We start from the raw sequence: 25,433 nt of genomic DNA, 5'->3' as shown, positions 1-25,433 counted from the left end.
TTTGAGAAACCTGACTTCGCAACACTATAGGGACCCCTGCCCAACTCCTAGTATCCTGGAGAGAGACCAGTTCTCAGAAATTTGAAAAAAGGAGGATTTAGCCAGTACTATGCTTAGTGAAATAAGTCAGACAGAGAAAGACAAATACTGTGTGATATCACTTAGATGTGGAATCTAAAAAAAATAAAACAAACTAGTGAATATAACAAAACAGAAACAGACTCATAGGGAACAAACCAGTGGTTACCAGGGGGGAGAGGGAAGAAGGGAAAGGCAAGATAGGGGTAGGGGATTAAAAGGTACAAACTACTATGTATAAAATAAATAAGCTACAAGGATATAGTGTACATCACAGAGAATATAGCCTATATTAAATAATAACTATAAATGGAGTATAATCTTTAAAAATTGTGAATCACTATGTCGTACATCTGAAGCATACAATATTGTAGTTCAACTACACCTCAATAAAATAATAATAATTAAATATATTAGAAAAAAGGGAAATGACTAAGCCTTTGTGGGTGATTCAGAGAGTTAGCAAATCTACCTGAGGGTTCACGGGGGTGTCGAGGAGAGGAAAGAGGGAATAACAGTATCCACAGGAGATCTGGAAAGCAGATTATTTAAATTTATATGTTAATATACGAGATCATAAGCTCTGTCTTATTCATTACCTGCTTTCAAGCATTCAGAATTGGCCCTTCTATAATGTTTAGGGGAAGCTTCGTCAAAATTCTGTCACGCAAATGTTGATCTCCATTGCCCTGCTCCCAACGTTGCCTCTCCAAACCCTGCCTCTCCAAACCCTTTCCTCGCTGCCTTTTGGAACGTGACACATTCCTGGTTTTCTTTCTCCTTCCAACCATTTTTCTCATGAAAGTCACTTTTCCGTGACTTTTCCTCTTACTCCCACTTAACTATGAATACCGGGTTTTCCTAGGATGCAGTCACCAGCACCCTCTTTTCTTTCCGTGGTTTCTCAGGGAGCCTATCCTCATGGTTCAACTACAGCTTTATACTGACGGCTCCTCAGCTGACATCTCTAGCCTGGACCACTCACTCAAGCTCACTCCTGAATCTCAGGAGTGTTCACGGGTGTAAGCGAAGACACATCATAATTCTCCCTCTACCCTCTGAGTTCTTGGCTGAAACCCCTGTAACAACAACAACAACAAAAACAGATTAACCAGAGAAAACCAATCCAGTTATTAACACGTGCAGCACGTAACATGCAGGAGAACCTAAACCAAAAGTAACTCAAAATGGCAGCTTAGAATTCCAGCTTACAGAGCATTTTCGACAGAGAACAGTACATTTGTAGAGAAATAACAGGACAGAGCAGTTTTAGTCTTCCAAGGGCAGCCAACTAAGGAGGGAAGATAAATACATGGGAGGAAACTAATGGAGTAAGGTTTGTTTGCAGATTTCTCTATTGCATCTCTGGGCTGATGAGAGTCTATCTCTAGTAAAAGGAGAATTTATAACCCGCCTTTAGGCAAAAAAAGGGGAGCTTTTTCTGGGTTTGCTGCTTCTCAATTGCCTTCAGCTCAAAATAATTTTTATGTCAAAGAGGTACACCTATTTTGCGGTGACATATTCTGGTTTCCTTCACATTTACATCAACCATCACCTAATTTACATCAACCATCACCTCATTTACATCAACCATCACCTCAGAATCAGTAGGTCCTGAACTTGATTCCTCATGTTCCCCAGCTGGGTCATTTGTACCAATGCTCCTGTTTCTATGCCTGCATCCACCATTCTTCAATTCTCTGATGTGTGACATTCCCAAGGTCACCTTTAAGCCATCCCCGGCTTAACCCATGCTGAGTCCCACCAGCTCTGGATTGTTTCTTTTAACTCTCTCTGGCCTCTGGCCTCATGTTAAGACTATTTCAATCATAAGTGACAAAACCCTAACCCAACCTGGATCAAGCACCCAAAGGAATTTATGGGCTCACATATCTGAAAAGCAAGACATTTTCAGGAATTGTCTTTTTCTACCTCTTGGCTCTGTTTTCTTTGTGTTGCTTTCATTGTCAGGCAAGCTTTTCTCCTGAGTATCAAGTATGGAAGGTGAATGCTTCGTGCTCCCTGTATAGGACTAAGGAAATTCCTATTCATTCCTATTCCATTTCTACCATTAAAATTGAGCTTCACTGGCCTGCTTTTTGATTTTAATGTTAAATCATGAAATTCCAGAGCCTGACCTAAAAAAAAAAAGTGCAAGTCTTCATAATTAACAGAAGAGTCTCAGAAAGAGATGAAGGAGATGTTCTCTCCCAAGGAAGAATAAAGACCTCTCTGCATTTACAACTTGTTAAAAAAGATCTGATCAAATGGGGCATTAAATTGATAGCATTCATTAAAATATCCAACTTGTCTTTCTATGCGATAGAGACTTCTGTAGATATACCCACGTGTTACCAACTTGTTCTGTTCATTGTCTTCGGAAGAATAATTTGAAAAAAGGGGTCTAGTAAAAACTGCTAAGACTTTAAAAACATGTTGCAAGTTGTGAAAATAACCTTCAAAGAGCAACCTGTATCTCTGATTTGTTGTCTGACTTGATAATGCGTTGGCCTGGTAATAATGTTGACATTGCCACCTCCGCATTTCTGAAACCATATGAACTCTTGCAAATATTCTAGGCTCTATGAGCCATGTGTCTCTGTCATAACCATTCAGCTCTACGCTTATAGGACCAGAGCAGCCAGTAAGCAAATGGGTGTGGCTGTGTTCCAATACCACTTTATTTAGGGACACAAAATTTGAATTTCATATAATTGTCATGTGTCATGAAATAGTCTTCTTTTGATTTTTCAATTATTTAAAAATATATAAACCTTCCCTATCTCTCATTTGCACTGAGTACTGTACTAGAACTGTCTTCCCCCATTTATTCATGTGGCTAACTCCCTTACCGCCTTACATCTCTACATTTACCTTCTCAATGAGGCCTAACCTGACCATCCTGTTGAAAACTGCAAGCTGCATCGTTTCCCAGTGCCCCCACTGTCCCCACCTCCCCTCCTATTCGTCTTATCTTATGACTGTCCCATAGGACTTACTGCCTTCTAAAATATGAAATAATTTACTTATTTATAATTATATTGCTCATCTTCCCTTGCCAGATGGCAAGCTCTCCAAGGGCAGAGGTTTCTGTGTAAAGTTCACAGGTGCATCCAAAATACCTAGAAGACTGCCTGGCACACAGACAATATTGAACAACTTTGTTGAATAATTAAACAGATGGATTAATGACCTGTCAACCCCCTGGTCAATTATTAGATTGGAGTTCAGGTCGTTTGATAATAAAAGTCGACTTCCCCTTCTTGATGTAAATACATAGAGGGCTCAGTCTTCAGAAATGGAATTGTCTAAGATTCACTTTTTGTTGGACACTTCATTCAAGATAGGCCAAAGGACTCCTTCAAATGCAGGAAAAAAAGACAAAATGGTTTGTAAATAAAAAAGAAGTTGAATGCTTATAATCTGCTATACGCCTTTTCCAAAATTAGCTTTAACCCCTGCTTGCGTCTGGTGGTCCCTGCAGCCTTCTCTGTGTCTGAATCCTCTTCCAATCTTCTCACAACTGGCGATGATGAGCAGAGTTTCAAGTGGCTGATAACTTTGGGCCTGAAATAGACACGGTTAGGAGAAAACAACTTAGTTTTTTGCACTAAAGAGTCAATTGCAGAAAATAAAATTGAAAAGCTGCTTTCCCCCGCTTTTTACCTTAGTGTGGCATGAAAGGTCTTTCTCGATCGGGTCCTTGCCTCTGTCCAAGTCTCATCAGCTGTCATTCTCTCCTACCTTCCAGCTCCCATAAGCTCTAGCCCCTCTGGGCCGTGCTGCTGCTCACTCCTTGCCTTTGTACGTCCTCTTCCCTCAAAACAAGTTACCCTTTTGACTGCATGGTGAATTCCTCACCATCTTCAAGCCATAGTTCATACTTGTATGTCTGTTTATTGCTTGTTTTCCCTCAAGGGCCTTTTAAACTTCATGAAAGTAGAAGCTTGGTCTGTCTTGCTCACTGTTGTCTCTCCAGTGTCTGAAAGCAGATGGGACTGGATCCGAAAGGGTGTTAAATAAAAGTTTTGATTATTACTACAAGGCAACGAGGACCCACTAAAAGATACTAAGCATTAAACTGTTATGGACAGGTTTTTGTTTTAGAAAATCAGTATCATTGCTGTGTGGGGGAATGGATTGGAGAAGGCAAGACTGGACCTAAGAAATCAGACAATTAGAGTAAGCAAAAATGATGAGGGCCTGATTTGAGGCAGCATCAGTGGGGTTGGGAGAAGATGAGGGATTTGAGAGAGACATGAGAGAGAACAGCAGGAATCAATGAACTACTGGATGTTGTAACTTCAGTGAGAGGGAGTAAAGGATAAGTCCAGGTTTCTGGCTTCAAGATTCCGTGGCTGCTGGTGATGTCTGGAACTATCACACAGTATTACCGTTGTATGTTTACCTGTGGATCACTCCCAACGAGTCGTAAAGGGACCTTGCTAAAAGTCTTTGCATTAGCAGTGTTAGAAGAGCACCTATTATGTAGGAGGCATATAGTAACTAAATGAATGAATGAATACACTGAAAATACTAAACAGTTTGTATGATCAAGACAGCGAGGAAAGCAAGAGGTAACTGGCTTCTCACTTGCTTTCTGCCTATTGTACAACTAGGAGGCTGACAATAAAGTTTATTTGAGCGTCGACGTGCCCCGACGTGGCCCCGCCTTCCCAGCCGGAGCCGCGATTGGTGGGCATTGGCCAGCGGCGGCCGTTCCTAAGCCACGATTGGCTAAGGCCGCCGTCATTTCGGAGCGCCCGGCGCCCGCCCGCCCTCTCGCCGCGTCGCCGGTGTCTGTGCAGCCCGCTCCTCCTCGCCTCTCCTCTCCCGGCCGCAGCCCGGGGGACCGGAGCGAGCAGCGGGCACCATGTTCCGACGCAAGCTGACGGCTCTCGACTACCACAACCCTGCCGGCTTCAACTGCAAAGGTGAGGAGGCGGTCCCGGGCCCGCCGTTCGTCCGTGACTCCCCCCCCACTCCCCGCCGCCCGGCCACCGCTCACTCAGCGCCGGCACCTGGGCTCCCCACCCGGACCGTCCGCGGCCTTGTCTCCCCCGGACTCCTCTCCTCCCGGCCGCCAAGCACCTCTGCTTTCCGCCTTCCTTCCCCGGCTTCGGAGCCCCGTCACCAGCTCTTGCCTTGGCATCGCCACTTTCTGCATTTGCTGGACTCCAGACCCCACGCCCACCCCCCTCGCCCGCACTCTCAGCGCTCTAGAGGGAAAGTCTTCGCTTTTTAACGTAGCCTTTCAGCCCCGTGGTTCCCGGGTGATTGGGCGATACCTGGAGCACCTGCTGGGGGCCCAGCACAGTGCTGGAATCTGAGGAAGATGCTGAGTAACTTGAAGACTCGTTCACTGCCCCTCGGGAACTAAGGGGTGGGGGCAGTGGGAGCCCATCCGGCAGTTTGAGCTCGAGATAGAACGAAGTCCAGGACTGACGGTGTCGGGGCAAGCGCGTATAGGAACGAGCTAGTGACAGTGTGCGAGTCGTGCAAAAAAAGTTAATAGCACACGAGCGGGGCGGTTGAATAGTAAATACAAAGGTATTTGGGATTTCACAGCATTAAAATTGTAAAAAGTATTAACATTGCTACCCACTGCTACTCACCTACTACCCGCTATTCATTTTCTTCCAGAGTTTTTGGCCTGTGGTAGACTAATAAGTTTGAAAGTGATCAAGCACAGCCTGGGATGTTCAGACCATTTTATAAGTCTCAAGACTTCATAAGGGAGGCCTGAATTTGAATTCAAGCTTGAATTTTGTAATTGAAAATAATTTCCAAGCAGGATAGCGGTGTTTTGTTCATCTCCAGTAGAAGCATGTCAATTTATAGAATCTTGTTTTTCTGCTTTGCCTTTTATGTAACAAAAAAGGTTCAGTGGTAGTAGAGCTTAGATCTGAATTTGAATCTTTGAGCCTCAGGTTTTTTCACTGGTAAAATCGGGATATTACCTGCCTCGAAATGATGTGGGAGGATTAAATGAAACAACATCTGTACTTTTTCATGAATGCGTTTAATGTGCCATAACAGTAAATGACAATGGTAGTCAGTATCTTCTTTCTGTTTGCCATTTAATTTCTTGTACATTATGATTGCTGTAAATTTAACCTGGCCCAGTCCTTCCTCCTCCTCTTTCCCATAGGAACTGGAATAATAACTGACACTTAAATAGCAAAACTGTGTGCCAGACACTGTTTTTATCCTTAAATATTTTATTTAATCTTCATAACAACCCTATGAGGTAAGTCTTACTATTACTCCCCATTTTGTAACTCAAGAATCTGAGGCCCGGAAGATTTAGGTAATTAGCCCAAGTTCACACAACCACTAAATGTCTGGAGTCAATTTGAATTCAGGCCAGGATATGAACATAAGTTAATCCAAAGTCTGCACTTTTTTTTTTTTTTTTCACCAGTCATCAATTTTATACACATCAGTGTATACATCTCAATCCCAATCGCCCAATTCAGCACACAACCATCCCCACCCCACCACAGTTTTCCCCCCTTGGTGTCCATACGTTTGTTCTCTACATCTGTGTCTCAACTTCTGCCCTGCAGACTGGTTCATCTGTACTATTTTTCTAGGTTCCACATACATGCGTTAATATACGATATTTGTTTTTCTCTTTCTGACTTACTTCACTCTGTATGACAGTCTCTAGATCCATCCACATCTCAACAAATGACTCAATTTCGTTCCTTTTTATGGCCGAGTAATATTCCATTGTATATATGTACCACGTCTTCTTTATCCATTCGTCTGTGGATGGGCATTTAGGTTGCTTCCATGACCTGGCTGTTGTAAATAGTGCTGCAATGAACATTGGGGTGCATGTGTCTTTTTGAATTATGGTTTTCTCTGGGTATATGCCCGGTAGTGGGATTGCTGGATCATATGGTAATTCTATTTTTAGTTTTTTAAGGAACCTCCATATTGTTCTCCATAGTGGCTGTATCAATTTACATTCCCACCAGCAGTGCAAGAGGGTTCCCTTTTCTCCACACCCTCTCCAGCATTTGTTGTTTGTAGATTTTCTGATGATGCCCATTCTAACTGGTGTGAGGTGATACCTCATTGTAGTTTTGATTTGCATTTCTCTAATAATTAGTGATGTTGAGCATCTTTTCATGTGCCTCTTGGCCATCTGTATGTCTTCTTTGGAGAAATGTCTAGGTCTTCTGCCCATTTTTTGATTAGGTTGTTTGTTTTTTTAATATTGAGCTGAATGAGCTGTTTATATATTTTGGAGATTAATCCTTTGTCCGTTGATTCGTTTGCAAATATTTTCTCCCATTCTGAGGGTTGTCTTTTCGTCTTGTTTATGGTTTCCTTTGCTGTGCAAAAGCTTTGAAGTTTCATTAGGTCCCATTTGTTTATTTTTGTTTTTATTTCCATTACTCTAGGTGGATCAAAAAAGATCTTGCTGTGATTTATGTCAAAGAGTGTTCTTCCTATGTTTTCCTCTAAGAGTTTTATAGGGTCCGGTCTTACATTTAGGTCTCGAATCCATTTTAAGTTTATTTTTGTGTGTGGTGTTAGGGAGTATTCTAATTTCATTCTTTTACATGTAGCTGTCCAGTTTTCCCAGCACCACTTATTGAAGAGACTGTCTTTTCTCCATTGTATATCTTTGCCTCCTTTGTCATAGATTAGTTGACCGTAGGTGCGTGGGTTTATCTTTGGGCTTTCTATCTTGTTCCATTGATCTATGTTTCTGTTTTTGTGCCAGTACCATATTGTCTTGATTACTGTAGCTTTGTAGTGTAGTCTGAAGTCAGGGAGTCTGATTCCTCCAGCTCCGTTTTTTTCCCTCAAGACTGCTTTGGCTATTCAGGGTCTTTTGTGTCTCCATACAAATTTTAAGATGATTTGTTCTAATTCTGTAAAAAATGCCATTGGTAATTTGCCATTGGTTGATAGGGATTGCATTGAATCTGTAGATTGCTTTGGGTAGTATAGTCATTTTCACAATGTTGATTCTTCCAATCCAAGAACATGGTATATCTCTCCATCTGTCGGTATCATCTTTAATTTCTGTCATCAGAGTCTTATAGTTTTCTGCATACAGGTCTTTTGTCTCCCTAGGTAGGTTTATTCCTAGGTATTTTATTCTTTTTGTTGCAATGGTAAATGGGAGTGTTTCCATAATTTCTCTTTCAGATTTTTCATCATTGGTGTATAGGAATGCAAGAGATTTCTGTGCATTAATTTTGTATCCTGCAACTTTACCAAATTCATTGATTAGCTCTAGTAGTTTTCTGGTGGCGTTTTTAGGATTCTCTATGTATAGTATCATGTCATCTGCAAACAGTGACAGTTTTACTTCTTCTTTTCCGATTTGGATTCCTTTTATTTCTTTTTCTTCTCTGATTGCTGTGGCTCGGACTTCCAGAACTATGTTGGATAATAGTGGTGAGAGTGGACATCCTTGTCTCGTTCCTGATCTTAGAGGAAATGCTTTCAGTTTTTCACCATTGAGAATGATGTTTGCTGTGGGTTTGTCATATATGGCCTTTATTATGTTGAGGTAGGTTCCCTCTATGCCCACTTTCTGGAGAGTTTTTATCATAAATGGGTGTTGAATTTTGTCAGAAGCTTTTTCTGCATCTATTGAGATGATCATATGGTTTTTATTCTTCAATTTGTTAATATGGTGTATCACATCGATTGATTTACTTATATTGAAGAATGCTTGCATCCCTGGGATAAATCCCACTTGATTGTGGTGTATGATCCTTTTAATGGGTTGTTGGATTCTGTTTGCTAGTATTTTGTTGAGGATTTTTGCATCTATATTCATCAGTGATACTGGTCTGTAATTTTCTTCTTTTGTAGTATCTTTGTCTGGTTTTGGTATCAGGGTGATGGTGGCCTCATAGAATGAGTTTGGGAGTGTTCCTTGCTCTGCAATTTTTTGGAAGAGTTTGAGAAGGATGGGTGTTAGCTCTTCTCTAAATGTTTGATAGAATTCACCTGTGAAGCCATCTGGTCCTGGACTTTTGTTTGTTGGAAGATTTTTAATCACAGTTTCAATTTCATTACTTGTGATTGGTCTGTTCATATTTTCTGTTTCTTCCTGGTTCGGTCTTGGAAGGTTATACCTTTCTAAGAATTTGTCCATTTCTTCCAGGTTGTCCATTTTATTGGCATAGAGTTGCTTGTAGTAGTCTCTTAGGATGCTTTGTATTTCTGCAGTGTCTGTTGTAACTTCTCCTTTTTCATTTCTAATTTTATTGATTTGAGTCCTCTCCCTCTTTTTCTTGATGAGTCTGGCTAATGGTTTCTCAATTTTGTTTATCTTCTCAAAGAACCAGCTTTTAGTTTTATTGATCTTTGCTATTGTTTTCTTTGTTTCTATTTCATTTATTTCCGCTCTGATCTTTATGATTTCTTTCCTTCTGCTAACTTTGGGTTTTGTTTGTTCTTCTTTCTCTAGTTCCTTTAGGTGTAAGGTTAGATTGTTTACTTGAGATTTTTCTTGTTTCTTTAGGTAGGCTTGTATAGCTGTAAACGTCCCTCTTAGAACTGCTTTTGCTGCATCCCATAGGTTTTGGATCATCGTGTTTTCATTGTCATTTGTCTCTAGGTATTTTTTGATTTCCTCTTTGATTTCTTCAGTGATCTCTTGGTTATTTAGTAACGTATTGTTTAGCCTCCATGTGTTTGTGTCTTTTACGTTTTTTTCCCAGTAATTCATTTCTAATCGCATAGCGTTGTGGTCAGAAAAGATGCTTGATATGATTTCAGTTTCCTTAAATTTACTGAGGCTTGATTTGTGACCCAAGATGTGACCTATCTTGGAGAATGTTCTGTGTGCACTTGAGAAGAAAGTGTAATCTTCTGTTTTTGGATGGAATGTCGTATAAATATCAATTAAATCTCTCTGGTCTACTGTGTCATTTAAAGCTTCTGTTTCCTTATTTATTTTCATTTTGGATGATCTGTCCGTTGGTGTAAGTGAGGTGTTAAAGTCCCCCACTATGATTGTGTTACTGTCGATTTCCTCTTTTATAGCTGTTAGCAGTTGCCTTATGTATTGAGGTGCTCCTATGTTGGGTGCATGTATATTTATAATTGTTATATCTTCTTCTTGGATTGATCCCTTGATCATTATGTAGTGTCCTTCCTTGTCTCTTGTAACATTCTTTATTTTAAAGTCTATTTTATCTGATATGAGTATAGCTACTCCAGCTTTCTTTTGATTTCCATTTGCATGGACTATCTTTTTCCATCCCCTCACTTTCAGTCTGTACGTGTCCCTAGGTCTGAAGTAGGTCTCTTTTAGACAGCATATATATGGGTCTTGTTTTTGTATCCCTTCAGCAAGCCTGTGTCTTTTGGTTGGAGCATTTAATCCATTCTAATTATCGATATGTATGTTCCTATGACCATTTTCTTAATTGTTTTGGTTTGTTTTTGTAGGTCCTTTTCTTCTCTTGTGTTTCCCACTTAGAGAAGTTCCTTTAGCATTTGTTGTAGAGCTGGTTTGGTGGTGCTGAATTCTCTTAGCTTTTGCTTGTCTGTAAAGCTTTTGATTTCTCCATCAAATCTAAATGAGATCCTCACCGGGTAGAGTAATCTTGGTTGTAGGTTCTTCCCTGTCATCACTTTAAGTATATCATGCCACTCCCTTCTGGCTTGTAGAGTTTCTGCTGAGAAATCAGCTGTTAACCTTATGGGAGTTCCCTTGTATGTTATTTGTCATTCTTCCCTTGCTGCTTTCAATAATTTTTCTTTGTCTTTAATTTTTGCCACTTTGATTACTATATGTCTCGGCGTGTTTCTCCTTGGGTTTATCCTGTATGGGACTCTCTGCGCTTCCTGGACTTGGGTGGCTATTTCCTTTCCCATGTTAGGGAAGTTTTTGACTATAATCTCTTCAAATATTTTCTCTGGTCTTTTCTCTCTTCTCCTTTTTTTTTTTTTTTTTTTTGCGTTTAATGTTGTCCCAGAGGTCTCTTAGGCTGTCTTCATTTCTTTTCATTCTTTTTTCTTTAGTCTGTTCCACAGCAGTGAATTCCACCATTCTGTCTTCCAGGTCACTTATCCGTTCTTCTGCCTCAGTTATTCTGCTATTGATTCCTTCTAGTGTAGTTTTCATTTCAGTTATTGTATTGTTCATCTCTGTTTGTTTGTTCTTTAATTCTTCTAGGTCTTTGTTAAACAGTTCTTGCGTCTTCTCGATCTTTGCCTACATTCTTATTCCGAGGTCCTGGATCATCTTCACTATCATTATTCTGAATTCTTTTTCTGGAAGGTTGCCTATCTCCACTTCACTTAGTTGTTTTTCTGGGGTTTTATCTTGTTCCTTCATCTGGTATATAGCCCTCTGCCTTTTCATCTTGTCTGTCTTTCTGTGAATGTGGTTTTTGTTCCACAGGCTTCAGGATTATAGTTTTTCTTGCTTCTGCTGTCTGCCCTCTGGTGGTTGAGGCTATCTAAGAGGCTTGATGGGAGGCTCTCCAAAGTCTGCACTTTCAAATACTACTTCAAGCAGCTCAAGTAACTTATAATTTTGGAGTTAAAAAAAAAAATTCCACAGGACTGTTTGTGAAGAAGGAAGTGTTTTACCTGTTACCTGGTGCTTCTCGTGATTTATACGGTGTTTTCATTGCAGATGAGACAGAATTTAGAAACTTTATTGTTTGGCTCGAAGACCAGAAAATCAGACACTACAAGATTGAAGACAGAGGTAATTTAAGAAACATCCACAGCAGTGACTGGCCCAAGTTCTTTGAAAAGGTAACGAATTAGAAACTAAAATAAAACATACAGGGAGCTTGTGTAAAAATAATATGAAGACAGGCAAGCTTAAAATTACTGTGTTCTTTTAAAATAAATAAAACTAATAATGATCAGTGTTAGAAAAGCTAGACTTCAGGGATTTAGCTTTTTTCTTACCATATTTTTTTGTTTTTAAAGCAGATTATATTATCTCTTCCTACCAAGCATTCAGTATTAGATAGAAATAGTATGGTGAATCATTAGGCATGAGGGTGAAGGGGAGTATAGAGTAGGCTGAGGAGAGAGGTAAGCTCATGTGCCGTAAAGAGTTTGAACTTGACCCAACTGGGGAGCTGTCACAGTTTTAGGTGATGTGACTGGACTAGTCTTCCCACCCCTCACCTTTCCCAACCAATCCCTGGTTTTTTGAAACTGTCAGCTTTAAGCTTATGTAGCTGGAGAGGAGGTGCTTATCCCCAGTACTTAGATGTGTGCCTGACATACAATAGAGAGACCTGTTTGTTTCATGAATTTATATATTTGTGTGTGTTTATTTGTATACATATATGTGTATGTATGTAAATGAATGATATATCAATATTCATTTCTGCATTTTCTCTATAGCAAAACTTACTCTGTATTCATATCCTTTAGGGCCCTGTACCTGACTAGCCCGCTGCCATTGAAAACTAACTTTATAGACTATTAACTAATAAAGGTAATGGCACAAGTAGACACTCAAAAAAAAAAGAAGAAATAGTTTTGTCCAGAAACACTGAGACTTCTTAAATAAACAGTGACACATATTCTCTAAATAGTAAAAATGGCAAAAATCAGAATATTTACATTACATTAAAAATATAGCAGAGATACAGTTAGAGTATTATATTAAAATAAGACATTATTGACACACTTGAAAACTAAGATTATGTCTTGTTTTTGCCTATATTTAACATACACAGTTGTCCCTTGTTATGTACAATAGAAATAATCCTAAAAAGATCTGTGTGTATTATCTTATTTTTGTGGCTGGAATAACTTTCCTGTTGACCTAGTTTAATTTTAGTAATGTTTTTGCAGAAAACAGAGTTGTTTTCAAATTAGAATAAAAATTACATTTTACAGCATCATTATTTACATTAAACATTTTTATTGGCTCTGTTACTTTGATGAGATCTCTTCCTTTAAGAATATGAAAAGTAATGCTCACTTCGGCAGCACATCTACTAAAACTGGAACAATGATATAGAGAGGATTAGCATGGCCACTGCGCAAGGATGACACGCAAATTTCGTGGAGTGTTCCATATTTTTAATTGAGTTATTTGTAGTGAGGTGGATGGACCTAGAGTCTGTCATACAGAGTGAAGTAGGTCAGAAAGGGAAAAACAAATACCATATGCTAACAAATATATATGGAATCTTAAAGAAAAAAAAAAAGATTCTGATGAACCTAGGGACAGGACAGGAATAAAGACGCAGATGTAGAGAGTTGACTTGAGGACCCGGGGAGGGGGAAGGGGAAGCTGGGACGAAGTGAGAGAGTAGCATTGACATATATACACTACCAAATGTAAAATAGATAGCTAGTGGGAAGCAGCTGCATAGCACAGGGAGATCAGCTCGGTGCTTTGTGACCATCTAGAGGGGTGGGACAGGGAGGGTGGGAGGGAGATGCAAGAGGGAGGGGATATGGGGATATATGTATACATAGAGCTGATTCACTTTGTTGTACAGCAGAAACTACACAACATTGTAAAGCAATTATACTCCAATAAAAATACTAATAAAAAAAAGAATATGAAAAGTGACTAAATTTTCATTTACTGGTGTTTAGGTACCTAAGTTTCTAGTTTTATGAATTAGAGGATTGTGTAAGTTACATACTGCCTCTGACAATGGGCAAGTTTATTAACCATTCTGTGGCTCAATATTGTTATCAATAAATGGGGATAACAGTGGTATCTATCTCATAGCAGTGGTATGTTTGTTATTGAAATATACCTATGTACCTTTTCACAGAGGTGCCTTGCCCATAGCAAGTGCTATATGTTTATTAATTTCTCTGCCTCTACTACTATTATTGCTACTACTGGATTATTTTCCTTTGCCCTTCAAGAGTATTTTTGAAAATTTTGATAGGCTTCTTAAGACTTTGAAATACATTGTTAGGATTTTATATTTCCTTGTATTACATCTTATGATGGCCCACTCACGTGTACAAGACAATATAGAGTTCCACATGTGGAAGGGTATTGAAGAATATAAAAAACTTTCTGATGAAGAACACCCAGAAATGACAGTAAAGTAGTATAACCTAAAGATAAATGTATTGGAACTTACACAGATATTATCTTTCAAGGTGGTTTCTTTGGAATGATGATGTCATTGCCTAAAGCATATTTGGAACTTCTTTTGCAATTACTTTTAGATCAGGAGACATCTTTTGAATATCCTTAATATTGACAGTTTTTTTATACTTTGAACATGGATTTGCTTTTTGCATCATGACTAAATCTTGTGAATGAGGTGCTTTTTTTTAAAGCAGGGGAATAAAATTTTTGGTTAGAAAATAAGTTATGGCTAAAAAGTGCTGATTCATTAATTATCCCCCAAAGGATTTCCAAAAAGGAGTTCCAGAAGTTTTGAGTAACATCATTGTTGGTGGAATTAGATTTTAAGTTCCTAGGAGACTTATTTTAAGGACATACTCATTTGAATATGCAGCTTCTGACATTTATTAAAAACGCTTTGCTTGTATGTCACATGGCTTACTCCCTTCAGAAGCATTTCCACGATATGAAAGCTAAGGTTTAGATAATAATTGGTTTTGTTTTGTTTTGTTTGGGAGAAACAAAAGTCCTTTTTATTTAGACTTTTTAAAGTCCTTTTTATTTACCTGCTCTATGTGTATTGAGCCCTGGAATCAGAAAGTATAGATTCAGCTCCCCAATTTAAGTCGTGTAACTGTCAGCAAGTGTTGACCTCTAGGCTTCGGTTTTCTCATCTACGAAATGAAGTTATTCTACATCAGTGGTGCCCTATCTGGAATCTGCAAAAGTAAAAATTTCAAAAAGCATGATGGGCCTGCTTCATTATTTTTCCCTGAGTGGTACACTTAAGTGTTTCCTTTTTTTGGGTTATATAATTGCATCAAAGGTTTAGTAATGTAAATGGTTATAAGAAATTCTTAGAGATCCAAACTAAGGTCTCTTTCAACTCTACCATTTTTTTATTTTGTGACTTTATAGTAATAATGAAACCAGACTTTTTATTCCCCTCACAGTATCTCAGAGATGTTAACTGTCCTTTCAAGATTCAAGATCGACCAGAAGCAATCGACTGGCTTCTTGGTTTAGCTGTTAGACTTGAATATGGAGATAATGGTATGTTTTGTGGGGAATGTGTGTTTTAAAGAGAGAGAGAGGAAAGGTGGGAAAGGAGTGTAAAAATGTAGGGAACTTGCCAGTTTGTCTTACATTGTTTTACCTTTGGTTCATTTTAAGTTTTGTACCTCCTCATCTCACTTTACAGCATCTGTTTACAAATTTACTTTTTGTAATTATTCTCCTGTATCCACCTCCCAAATTGTCTAGGAAAGAATTTTCTTTTCTAAAATTAGAGAGTCTCCTTACTATCATAAGATATTAAAAGCACTGGTTTCCATTGGTATGTAGATTTTTCTTTTAGAATTTGAAGATGATGTCTTCTGAAGAAGAAGGCTAATTGAATGTCTTCTCACAATGTCACATTACTTTGGTGAATTTGCCATCTTTCAGTCTGTACCTTAACCTTTCAAGTTCACTTGTTGCTGCTGTCCCAGAATTGATAGGATTTCAAGTGTTGGTTGCAGCAGGTAATTTCGCAAGAGACTGAAATATACATCTAATGCAAATGTGCACTATAGGCCAAAATATATTTATTATTAATGTTTAGTGTTATTTTATTACAGATACTTGTATCATTGGAAGGTTTTGAATGTTAGTACCTATAGTAAAAATAGTTTTCCAATACACTGTTTTCTCTCAGGCCATTTCATTTTGAAAGGCCTGCTAACATCTGAATGTAATATCTGATTATCTTACTTTACCTCCATCCGCTGCATTTATGTTGTTCTCTTTCATGGGACTGTCAGTTCCGGTCCTCTTAATCATTTACGTTTGAAGCCTTTTTAATGTGTTTGGCCTCTCCCTTTTCCTCTCATTCTGTTCCATCCATTTTTCCCTTGTTGTATCTTTCCTTCTCCATCCTCACTGCTGTCGCCCTAATTCAAGTTCTTGCCACTTTTTCCTGAGATGATTGGAATGTCTTTCATACTAGTCTCCCATCTATGTCACCCTCTAGTCTCATCCACATGGCCCACCAAGCTAATTTTTTGAAACATAAATGTTTTAGAATGCTACACTTTGTTTCCAAACGATAGTTCCTTTTATATATTCAGAAACCATTGCTTTCCCATTTAACTCTATAGCTTTTTAAGTCATTCGCCACTTTCCATTTTGCTTATGTCTTACTTGCCCCACTAAATTGTAAGCTGATACTCAGCTTTGTTTCCTACATGGTACCTCTATTAGTTTCCTGTTGCTGCTGTAACAATTACCACAAACTCAGTGACTTAAAAGACTGTTTATTATCTTACAGTTTTGGAGGTCAGAAGTCCAACATCTGTATTAGGACTGAAGTCAATTTGTTGACTGGGTTGGTTCCTTTTGGAGGCTCTAGGGGAAGATCCATTTCTTTGTCTTTTCCATCTTCTAGAGGCTGCCTGCATTCTGTGACTCTGGCCCCTTTATCTTCAAATCTAGCAACATATCATCTTCTAAGCTCTCTGTGATTCTGCTTTCATTGTCACATCTTCTCTGACCTTCCTGCCTCCCTCTTATAAGGATGCTTTGATTACATTGGGCCCACTTAGGTAATCCAGGATAACCCCCATACCCCCAATTTCAAGGTCCTTAATTTAATCACATCCACAAAGTCCCTTTTGCCATGTAAGATACCATATTCATAAGTTCCAGGGATTGGAATATGGACATTTTTTGGGGGGGGGGAGGGAGCAGTCATGATTCTCTCTGCCACAGTACCTGACATGGTTTCTTGTGTACAGTAGATGTGCTTATCAACTATAAATGCTTGGTAAATTCAATATATGAATGTTTATACATACTGGTGTGGAGCATCAACCAGCTGTTTTTTTGCTGGTTCTTCAAACTTAAGTTTCAGATGCCTTATGGCAGAAATCTTAAGGAAAGCTCAAAGACTTTTTCTTTACTATGGAGCCTTTAGCAAAATCTGCCTGTTCTGGTCTGAGTTGGTAGGAACTCTGTTAGTTAATTTGCAACAAAGTATTTTCCAGCTTTTCAAGTGTTTTTCAGCTATTCCCACATAAAATTATAGTCACATCTCAATTTATTTCTGTTTTACCCTTATTTAGTCCATTTGTCCCATTTTTATAATACTTCAACTTAGGTTACCTAGGTTGTACCAACAACAGTAGATGCCATATGATTGTGTATCCTTGTAGTTGACTGTTAAGTACAGTTACTTCTCAGTGATAGCATGGTCTTTTTTTAATGTATTTAAAAAACTGAGTTTGTATGAGAAACATTGCCCCTTATCGGTAGGAGGCACTGCTGTGCTTTTATGGTTTTACATTAATAAGTTGCATTCTTCTTGACTTTTAAATTATTTTAAATTTTTATTCTTTGATAAAACCATTGTGAATTTTTATTGTTTGTGCCTTAACGTTTTTTAAAGCCTTTTGCTAGCTTGTCAGTTAAGGTGATTAAAATCTGACTTAAATTCTTTTAACTTCTTTGACATAATTTTCGATTTACAGAAAGGTTGCAAGAATAGTAAAAAGAATTTTTCATACTCAGATTCTGCAGATATTATTAACATTTTACTTCATTTGCCTTATCCTTCTCTCTCTCTATATATATATACATACTCCTAATTTTTTTCTAAACCATTTGACACTAAGTTGTAAATGATTTCTCTTTTACCCTTGTGCACATTTCCTAAAAAAAGTCATTGTCTTACATAGCTACAGTACATTTATCAAAATCAGGACATTAACTTTGATTATTTACTGTTATCTATAGATGAGATTCACATTTCACCATTTGTCTCAATGTTCTTTATGGCAAAAACAAGCAAACAAAAACCTCCAAAGCAGTCCTGGATCATGTGTTGCATTCATTCTCCTTAGTCTCTTTAGTCTCCTACAGTCTGGAATAGTTACTCAGTCGTCATGCTTCAGGACACTGACATTTATTTTGTAGAATGTCCTTCAGTTTGAGTGAGTCTGATGTTTCCTCATGATTAGATTCAGGGTTTGTAGTTTTGTTAAGAGTAACACAGAAGTGATGTTGTGTTCTTTTAAGTGCATCATATCAGGAGGCATGTGTTGGTGATATGCCTGAATACTGGTCATGTTATTCTGATCACTTGGTTAAGCTTTCTTCAGTGTAAAGATTACATATCTTGTGGAGAGATATGAGATGATTTCTATATGCTTCTCCTCTTCAAACCTTAGCTTTAGTATACATTTGATGATTTTTGCCTGAGTCAGTTATTATGTTGATTATGATGACTAGAAGGTGTTTTTCTAATTCCATCATTCCTCTACATTGATTTTTTGTTTTTACACTATAAGGAAGAGCTTTCCCTTCTCACCAGTTTATGTTTGTTTGTTTATTCATATCAGTGTAGATATGTGGATTCTTATTTTACTCAGTGGGTCTTAATCCTTTTTTGTCATTGTGTATTTTGATGTTTACATTGTTCCAGGTTTGGCCAGTAGCTCCTTTAAGCTAACTCCTGTCTGATTTAAATTTTAATGCTTTTATTTTCCCTTTTTTTTTTTCCATTAGCAAATCATATAAGCACTATAGCCAAAGATGGCATTTTGGGCATTAAGTTTGGTGAATTACTATTAAATATTTTTATTTGTAAAGTCTTTTAAAATATTATTATTTAGTATTTTTCAGGTAAAAGTAATAAAATCTCCTTTTGGAATTCTGCATTTTAAGTCTCCATAAAATAAGTTTAGGTTTGTATATGATGGTGTATTTGAAGTGATTTTTTTAGAAAGCAAGGTTTTTGGTTTTGTATACAGCATTCACAAGATTTGCAAAGAAACTTCTTAGTGTGTTTGTATTTAACCTCATGTGACCTATACTTACCCTTCTCCCATTCTTCTACCCCTACCAAGTTTGAGAGGAAGCTGAAAAGCAGACTTTCTCTTCTAAAATTTAGATGGTGTTTGAAATGTTTTACTTTAAGAAATGTTACTGAAAAGATATTTGTGTCTGATAATCATTTCAGCTTAATTAAAAAGCTAGTCACATTCTCTTCTAGTAGATTTTTTATTATAGCATTTTTTTTTTTTGAATGCTTGAGTTGTCTCATGCTTATAACCAGTTTGGCTCAGTTAAATTCAGTAAATAAGCAACGTTTGTTTTACCTTAAGTTGAAGCTCTACAAATTGTATTTTTGCCTATTTTTACAGCTGAAAAATACAAGGACTTGGTACCTGATAATACAAAAAACGCTGACAATGCAGCTAAAAATGCAGAGCCATTGATCAATTTGGATGGTAAGTTTATAAATGCATAAAAATGATCATCAACGTTTTTGGTTTCTTAAATGTTTTTTACTTCCTAGAATGAAGTCTGGTTTTATTTGGTTTTAGTAGATTAAGAATGTTTCATGCAGACAACATTTGTGTTGATATTTTATTCTCTATGCTGTTTTTTACTGTCAGTTATAGTGTGCTTTCTCCCTCCTCTTGTAGCTGAATATCTGAAACTGAAAATGCTCTTCTTTCATCTGCTCATAGTAACTTGGGGGTTTTGATTTTATTTAATCATGGTGGTGATTGTTTGCCTTCCTGGGTGCAGAAAATATTTTTTCTAATCTAATGACAGTATGAGACAAGTGTTAAAATTTTTCATTGTTTTAAGTCCCAGATGTCTTTAAGTAATTCTTTCTCCTTTTAAAAGTATTAAGATTCTAATTACTTAGATTATAATATGTTAAATATTCTTTCACTGACTGATCGTGACCTGTAATTTATGAGTTACCCTTATGAATTAATAAGCTGGTTGGACGCTCTAGAGCTGCTGCTTGGAGAAAAGGTTTTGGGAAAACTGTCCATTGAAGGGAATCTGTGTATTAAAATTAATAGCTTTGGGAAGAAAGGTTAATTAATAGTGTTACATAAATGGGCCTTGCAGAGAAAGTTACAGAACAAACCTCATGTGAGTTAATTTAGTCATTTATTGGATTGTTCACTTTGGTTGATTAGTAGGAAAACCATTGATCTCATCAATTTACCTAATTTACCCCATACTGCTTTTGTCAGCAGCAATTTTAGAAATTAAAGAGATTTGTTGTTACTAGAAAATAAAAATATTTTTTTAAGTTTATATGTTTGCATATATGTTTGTAATTACATGCCTGCAGAGCTTTAAGTTTCCATTTTTAATGTTTTATAGTAAATAATCCTGATTTTAAGGCTGGTGTAATGGCTTTGGCTAACCTTCTTCAGATTCAGCGTCATGACGATTACCTGGTAATGCTTAAGGTCAGCTTCATATTCTTGATTCGTGACAAAAACCCTGTATATAATTTTAAAAACTTCATTTTCTAAAAATAACTGTGTTTGATATTTAAATCTATGGTAGAATGAGTAAAATGTTGGAGGAATGTGGGACATAAAGCAGATTTCTCGAATTCATTGGTTTTAGATTACCTAACAACTAATATCAAAGAGTGTTTACTGTGTGCCTGCCACTGTGCTAAATCCTGTGCACAGATGACTCATTCAGTCCTCCCAACAATCCTAGAGGTGGATGTTAGTGTCTTTTTAAAATACGTATATGAAGAAACTGAGACTTAAAGATAATAGATAAATAATGTTCAAGCTGACATTGAAAATGATAGTCAGGATTTTAATCTAGGCGCTCGACCTTATGGTCCATTCTTTTTCTTCTTTTTTTTTTTGGCCGCATGGCATCTGGGATCTTAGTTCCCTGACCAGGGATCGGACCCACGCCCCCTGCATTGGAAGCACAGAGTCCTAATCACTGGACCGCCAAGGACGTCCTGGTCCATTTTTTTTCCTATATCACCCCACTTCTTTTTAATCAGTCCTTTTAAATATTCATGGTCTGTATTCATTAAGATTGTGGAAAATGCCAAACTAGTAATGGTGAATTTGGTCAAAAACATACCCCCAAATCTCTTTGAGGAATGAATGTTTCTGTCCTCCAAGCCCCTTACAGCAGGGAACCTGATGGCCTAAAAGAGGCCTCTTATTTCTGAGTGGAAAAATATACTCATGCTTCAGAAGATTTATGTCGAGTAATTATGATAGTCTAGTGGGGGGAAGGGGAGGGGCAGGGGAGTGGTACTTAAGATACCAGACTTGGAAGTTATTTTAGAAATTATTATTGATTTTATGAGAAATTAAAGAGCTTTAAATTACTTTAAACTACTTTGCAGGAAATTGAATAATTTCACTCTACCCCCAAGAGATCATAATTTATTCTCCTTTTTAGAATTGTATTTATTAAATGACAGTTGTAATATGGGAAGACTGTTCTATTCCTAGATTACTATAATTCTCTATACTGAATCTGAATGTTAACTCAGATTGGACGCCAAGAGACAAAAGTTGTTTTTAGTGAAATTTAGCTCTTTGAAAGGCTTGTTCCTTACTCAGGCAATTATAGAAATTGCTTTGGAACAGTTCTACAGTGGTTATGTCAGCTTTAATCATAAACTGAGTGAGAGGAGAACAGACAATGCTAGCATATTTGGGGTGCTAAAGTACAATATAAGTCAGTTATAATCAAAAGCTTTATAAAATTCTAATCCTAGCATGTTTGTCCTTTTGAGTTATTTTAAGAAGCATTCAAACAATACATGACAATATGGAAAACATCCATATTGCAGCTGTGAGAATCAGTACATTAACTGTTTGGCAACTGGACTGTGTAAATACATTTGCAATCACTGTTAGATTGGTTTAATTCTTTTTCATATGTAGCATTTGGTTTGTTTTTATTAAAAATAATTTTTCAAATTTTCACACTTATCTTGGGGTTGTAACTGTCATCCACTAATTAAAATTCCATTAAAAAATCTTACTTTTTAAGTGTGTGCAGGTGCGTGCATGCATTTGTGTCTGCAGTGGTAAAATGCCTTGCTAATGAAAAAAAAACAATGTGTCCTTTGAAAGATCTGAAAACATTGTACTGTAATAAAGTGAAGAAAGCGGGGACAGTGTGCATGATATGCTACCCTTTGTGTCAAAGGTGCATGTTTGTGTGTGTGTGTGCGTGTGTGCACTTGCATATATCCCTGAGCATGCTTGTAATTTGATAGAGGCCTTGTGAGTATACACAAGGATCTGGTAGCAATAATTGTTTTCTGAAAGTATGGCTGAGGCTTGGGTAGAAAGGAGACATACTTTTTCGCCATGTATCCTTCTTTATTTAAAAAAATTTTTTAGCACCCACAAATTACCTATTCAAAAAACGTAATTGTTATGAACATCATTCCACATTATTAAATACTAGAAGTGAAAACTTTCATTACAGTAGCTATTATTTTTATTTTTAATTTGCTGGGGAGTTTGTTAATGAATTAGGTATTTCTAATTTCATCAAATTGGGCATCCTCATTCTGTATTCTCAGAGAAGAAAAGATAACAAACAGCCGATAAAAAGTAAAAATACTATTTTGGGATTTCTTAGGCAATTCGCATTTTGGTCCAGGAGCGCCTGACACAGGATGCAGTTGCTAAAGCAAATCAAACGAAAGAGGTATGCTGTTTTTTTAATTTAAATAAATTCTAAATTAATTATTACTGAAAGTTTCTTTTGGTTGTCATGAGTTTGAACTTTGCCTGAGAATGCTTAAGATATCTATTCTGTGTTAGAACTGCCTAGAGAAAGAATAGCTTACTTCAGTGGGATTGAATTTGATTCTGAAGCAAACTGTATCCAGTCATTTTTGAGTGAAAAGTGAACTTCATGTTTATCTCACTTCATTACTTTTAAGAAGCCTCCAATAGCATATCCACAGCCTACCAGTTCAAAACTACCGCATGTGCCCAGTTCAAGTTTATTTAAAAGAACTTCCACTTGTGAAATTTACTGGGTTATTTTGACTAACTGCTAGAAAACAGGACACACCTTCTCTTTTTTAGTAATTCATTTTCTTTTCTACCTAAGTCTTTATCTTCACCCTTTTGTTTCTTCAGAGAAATCTCAGTTTATTCTATTTCGTAGCATAAATCATAAAAAAGTAACTTGTTAATAAATCTAGGATATTTTTAGATGAACTGTCCAAGAAACCCAAATGTCCCTGAAGTCCTCTTGACTATGGGTCAGTGCAGAGAATGTCCTCAGGGGTTAGCAGCTGCAGGTGTCTGATAACGCCCCTTCCTGCTACACAGATGAATGTCTTGGGTACAGTCCACATTCTGGACCCTGGGCCTTCTATTGTGCCTCCCTCACCCTCCAATTCCCCAGTGTCTTTTGTCCTCTGATCCCATCTTTATCGAAGCCCAACAGCATTAAGGTTATTAATGCTGGGGCAGTGTAGTCTCCTCTGAAAGACGCTCAGTTTCTTTTAAAGGTTCTTATTGGCTTATTAATTATGTATGAATCAGGCCACTGGAAATTGGATTAAAGATCAGCTTATTTCACCCACACTATAGAACAGACAGTAAATTGTTCTGGCATAATAAAATCATTCATCATTCAGCAAAATTATGCCTTTGGTTTGGAAGGCAGTGCAAGTGAGGCCATAGCCAAATCTCTTTGCTCTTGATTGCAAAGTAAAATTCAATTTTCAATGCTCCAAATAAATCTGAACTTTAATGTCATCTCAAAAGATACTATGCTATAATAATACAGTGGAAGAGTTCTATAGTTGAGTGTTCCTGTTTGCAGTTGTTCATAACTAGCATTTGGGGCGTGTGGTCATCTTCAGGGGTGCCTGTTCCTAGGTGGTCTGTTGGCAGATGAAGGGAGAACAGAACCTCTGGTACCAGACTGACACAGAAAGCTACTCAAGTACAATTCTACTCTAGTTTTTTGCTCACAGAATTTTCATACCCATTTGTTTCTTCATGTGTATAATGTATTACTAGTGATTTTAAAGGATTTTTGAGTCTGGGTAGATTTGCATTAATAATTAGGCAAGAAGTGAGTAGTGACAGCTTAGCATTTGTAATGTTGAAAGTATAGTGACTTTTTAAAAAAAACTGGTAATGATTTTATACAGTATAATCAGCAGAAAGTCTAGACTGCCTGTCCTCGTTTTTATTTGATAGTTATTGTGAACTTTGTACAGGTTGGCGCCACCATAGGCACCATCTCTGGTATATCTGTATGCAGGTGCTGACTGGTTAGCTAAATGGGTTAGATTCTGTTCATTTTCCTAGACGACTTCAAAGTAACTTTTAAATGACCTGTTGAAAGTTAATATATAGATAATCTGGTAAACATCATGCTTGCAGAAAAATGTTATGTATATTTTAGATTTGTGCAGTTCATAAAGACAAATTAATGTGCTCCAAAAGTAAACTTGCTTGAGAAAAGTCATCTTAACAGTAGTCCTATTTGCCCGGTACACTGCTGCTTACTATAACTAAAACGGGACAGTAGCAGCCCTGCTCAACCTTCCTTCCATAGCAGTAGTGACAGCACTTCTGCAAAAAGGAGCTATTCTTTTATATGCCTGGTCTTAAAGGATTGGATGTGTTATGGGACTAGCTGCCCACTACATGTAAAGGCCATTCTTTCCTAACTAGTTAGTTGTAGTAGGAAAAAACTCATAAAAAGGCAAATTTAAAGAGAAAATTCTCAGGCACCTTGCCACTGCAGCTTAAAAGGGTTAAAATAACAATAGCTAGCTGCTTTTCAATTTGAGGTGAGAAAATGTGAACGTATAACTATAGTCTGATTTTTGTCCTTTTTTTTCTAAAGGGCTTGCCTGTTGCTTTAGACAAGCATATTCTTGGTTTTGACACAGGAGGTAAGTGATTTTGTTTTAATTCAAACTGTTTTTAGAGACTTTTTGGGGGAAATGAGTGAATAAATGCAAACGTTATTGATTAATGCAGCGTTTCTTATGAAACAGATGCAGTTCTTAATGAAGCTGCTCAAATTCTGCGACTGCTGCATATAGAAGAGCTCAGAGAGCTACAGACAAAGATTAATGAAGCCATAGTAGCTGTTCAGGCGATTATTGCTGATCCAAAGACAGACCACAGACTGGGGAAAGTTGGAAGATGAACATTTTAGGATTTCATCTTCTCACCTACTTAGTACAGTTGGGAACCATGTACGCTTTGGCATGTGTTTGGAAATGTCATGTCTTCAAGGGAAGAATTCCAGAAAATTGAAATTGACTATGTTCTAGAGATTTACCATCACTGCATTTTCTTCAATAAAAAGTTGGGAAGGTGATGTTTTTGTTTTTTGACCATGTGTTTATGTATTTGTATAATTAATTAATCTGCTTCCTCCCTGGTGGTTTAGGTATATGCCACCCCCCCGACTTCATTACACGTATAGAAAATACAGATCCTTAAGTAAG

General features: G+C 37.4%; 1 protein-coding gene and 1 non-coding gene across 2 annotated transcripts; both read left to right on the top strand.

Moving 5' to 3' along the window:
* Window positions 1-4,856: 4,856 nt before the first annotated feature.
* RTRAF (RNA transcription, translation and transport factor) lies at window positions 4,857-25,303 on the top strand. Its single transcript, XM_068545472.1, has 8 exons — window positions 4,857-5,012; window positions 11,708-11,832; window positions 15,100-15,199; window positions 19,327-19,413; window positions 20,315-20,403; window positions 22,580-22,648; window positions 24,821-24,869; window positions 24,975-25,303. Exons 1-8 carry the CDS (start codon window positions 4,952-4,954, stop codon window positions 25,127-25,129), a joined length of 735 nt encoding a protein of 244 aa, XP_068401573.1. The 5' UTR covers window positions 4,857-4,951; the 3' UTR covers window positions 25,130-25,303.
* LOC137778089 (U6 spliceosomal RNA) lies at window positions 13,017-13,127 on the top strand. Its single transcript, XR_011076736.1, has one exon. It is a non-coding gene; the product is annotated as a U6 spliceosomal RNA (small nuclear RNA).
* Window positions 25,304-25,433: the final 130 nt, after the last annotated feature.

Source organism: Eschrichtius robustus, chromosome 1, assembly GCF_028021215.1.
Source record: "Eschrichtius robustus isolate mEscRob2 chromosome 1, mEscRob2.pri, whole genome shotgun sequence".
Lineage (NCBI taxonomy): Eukaryota > Metazoa > Chordata > Mammalia > Artiodactyla > Eschrichtiidae > Eschrichtius > Eschrichtius robustus.
Note: the sequence above shows the minus strand (reverse complement) of the source record. Positions and strands in the feature narration are given on the sequence as shown.

What these genes read in the sequence shown, in the direction of transcription:
- RTRAF (XM_068545472.1), top strand. Translation starts at nt 4,952, where the DNA reads ATGTTCCGACGCAAGCTGACGGCTCTCGACTACCACAACCCTGCCGGC. An exon ending in GCCATTGATCAATTTGGATG is followed by an intron (nt 19,414 to 20,314) that starts GTAAGTTTATAA and finishes AATGTTTTATAG; the next exon opens with TAAATAATCCTGATTTTAAG. An exon ending in TCTTGGTTTTGACACAGGAG is followed by an intron (nt 24,870 to 24,974) that starts GTAAGTGATTTT and finishes CTTATGAAACAG; the next exon opens with ATGCAGTTCTTAATGAAGCT.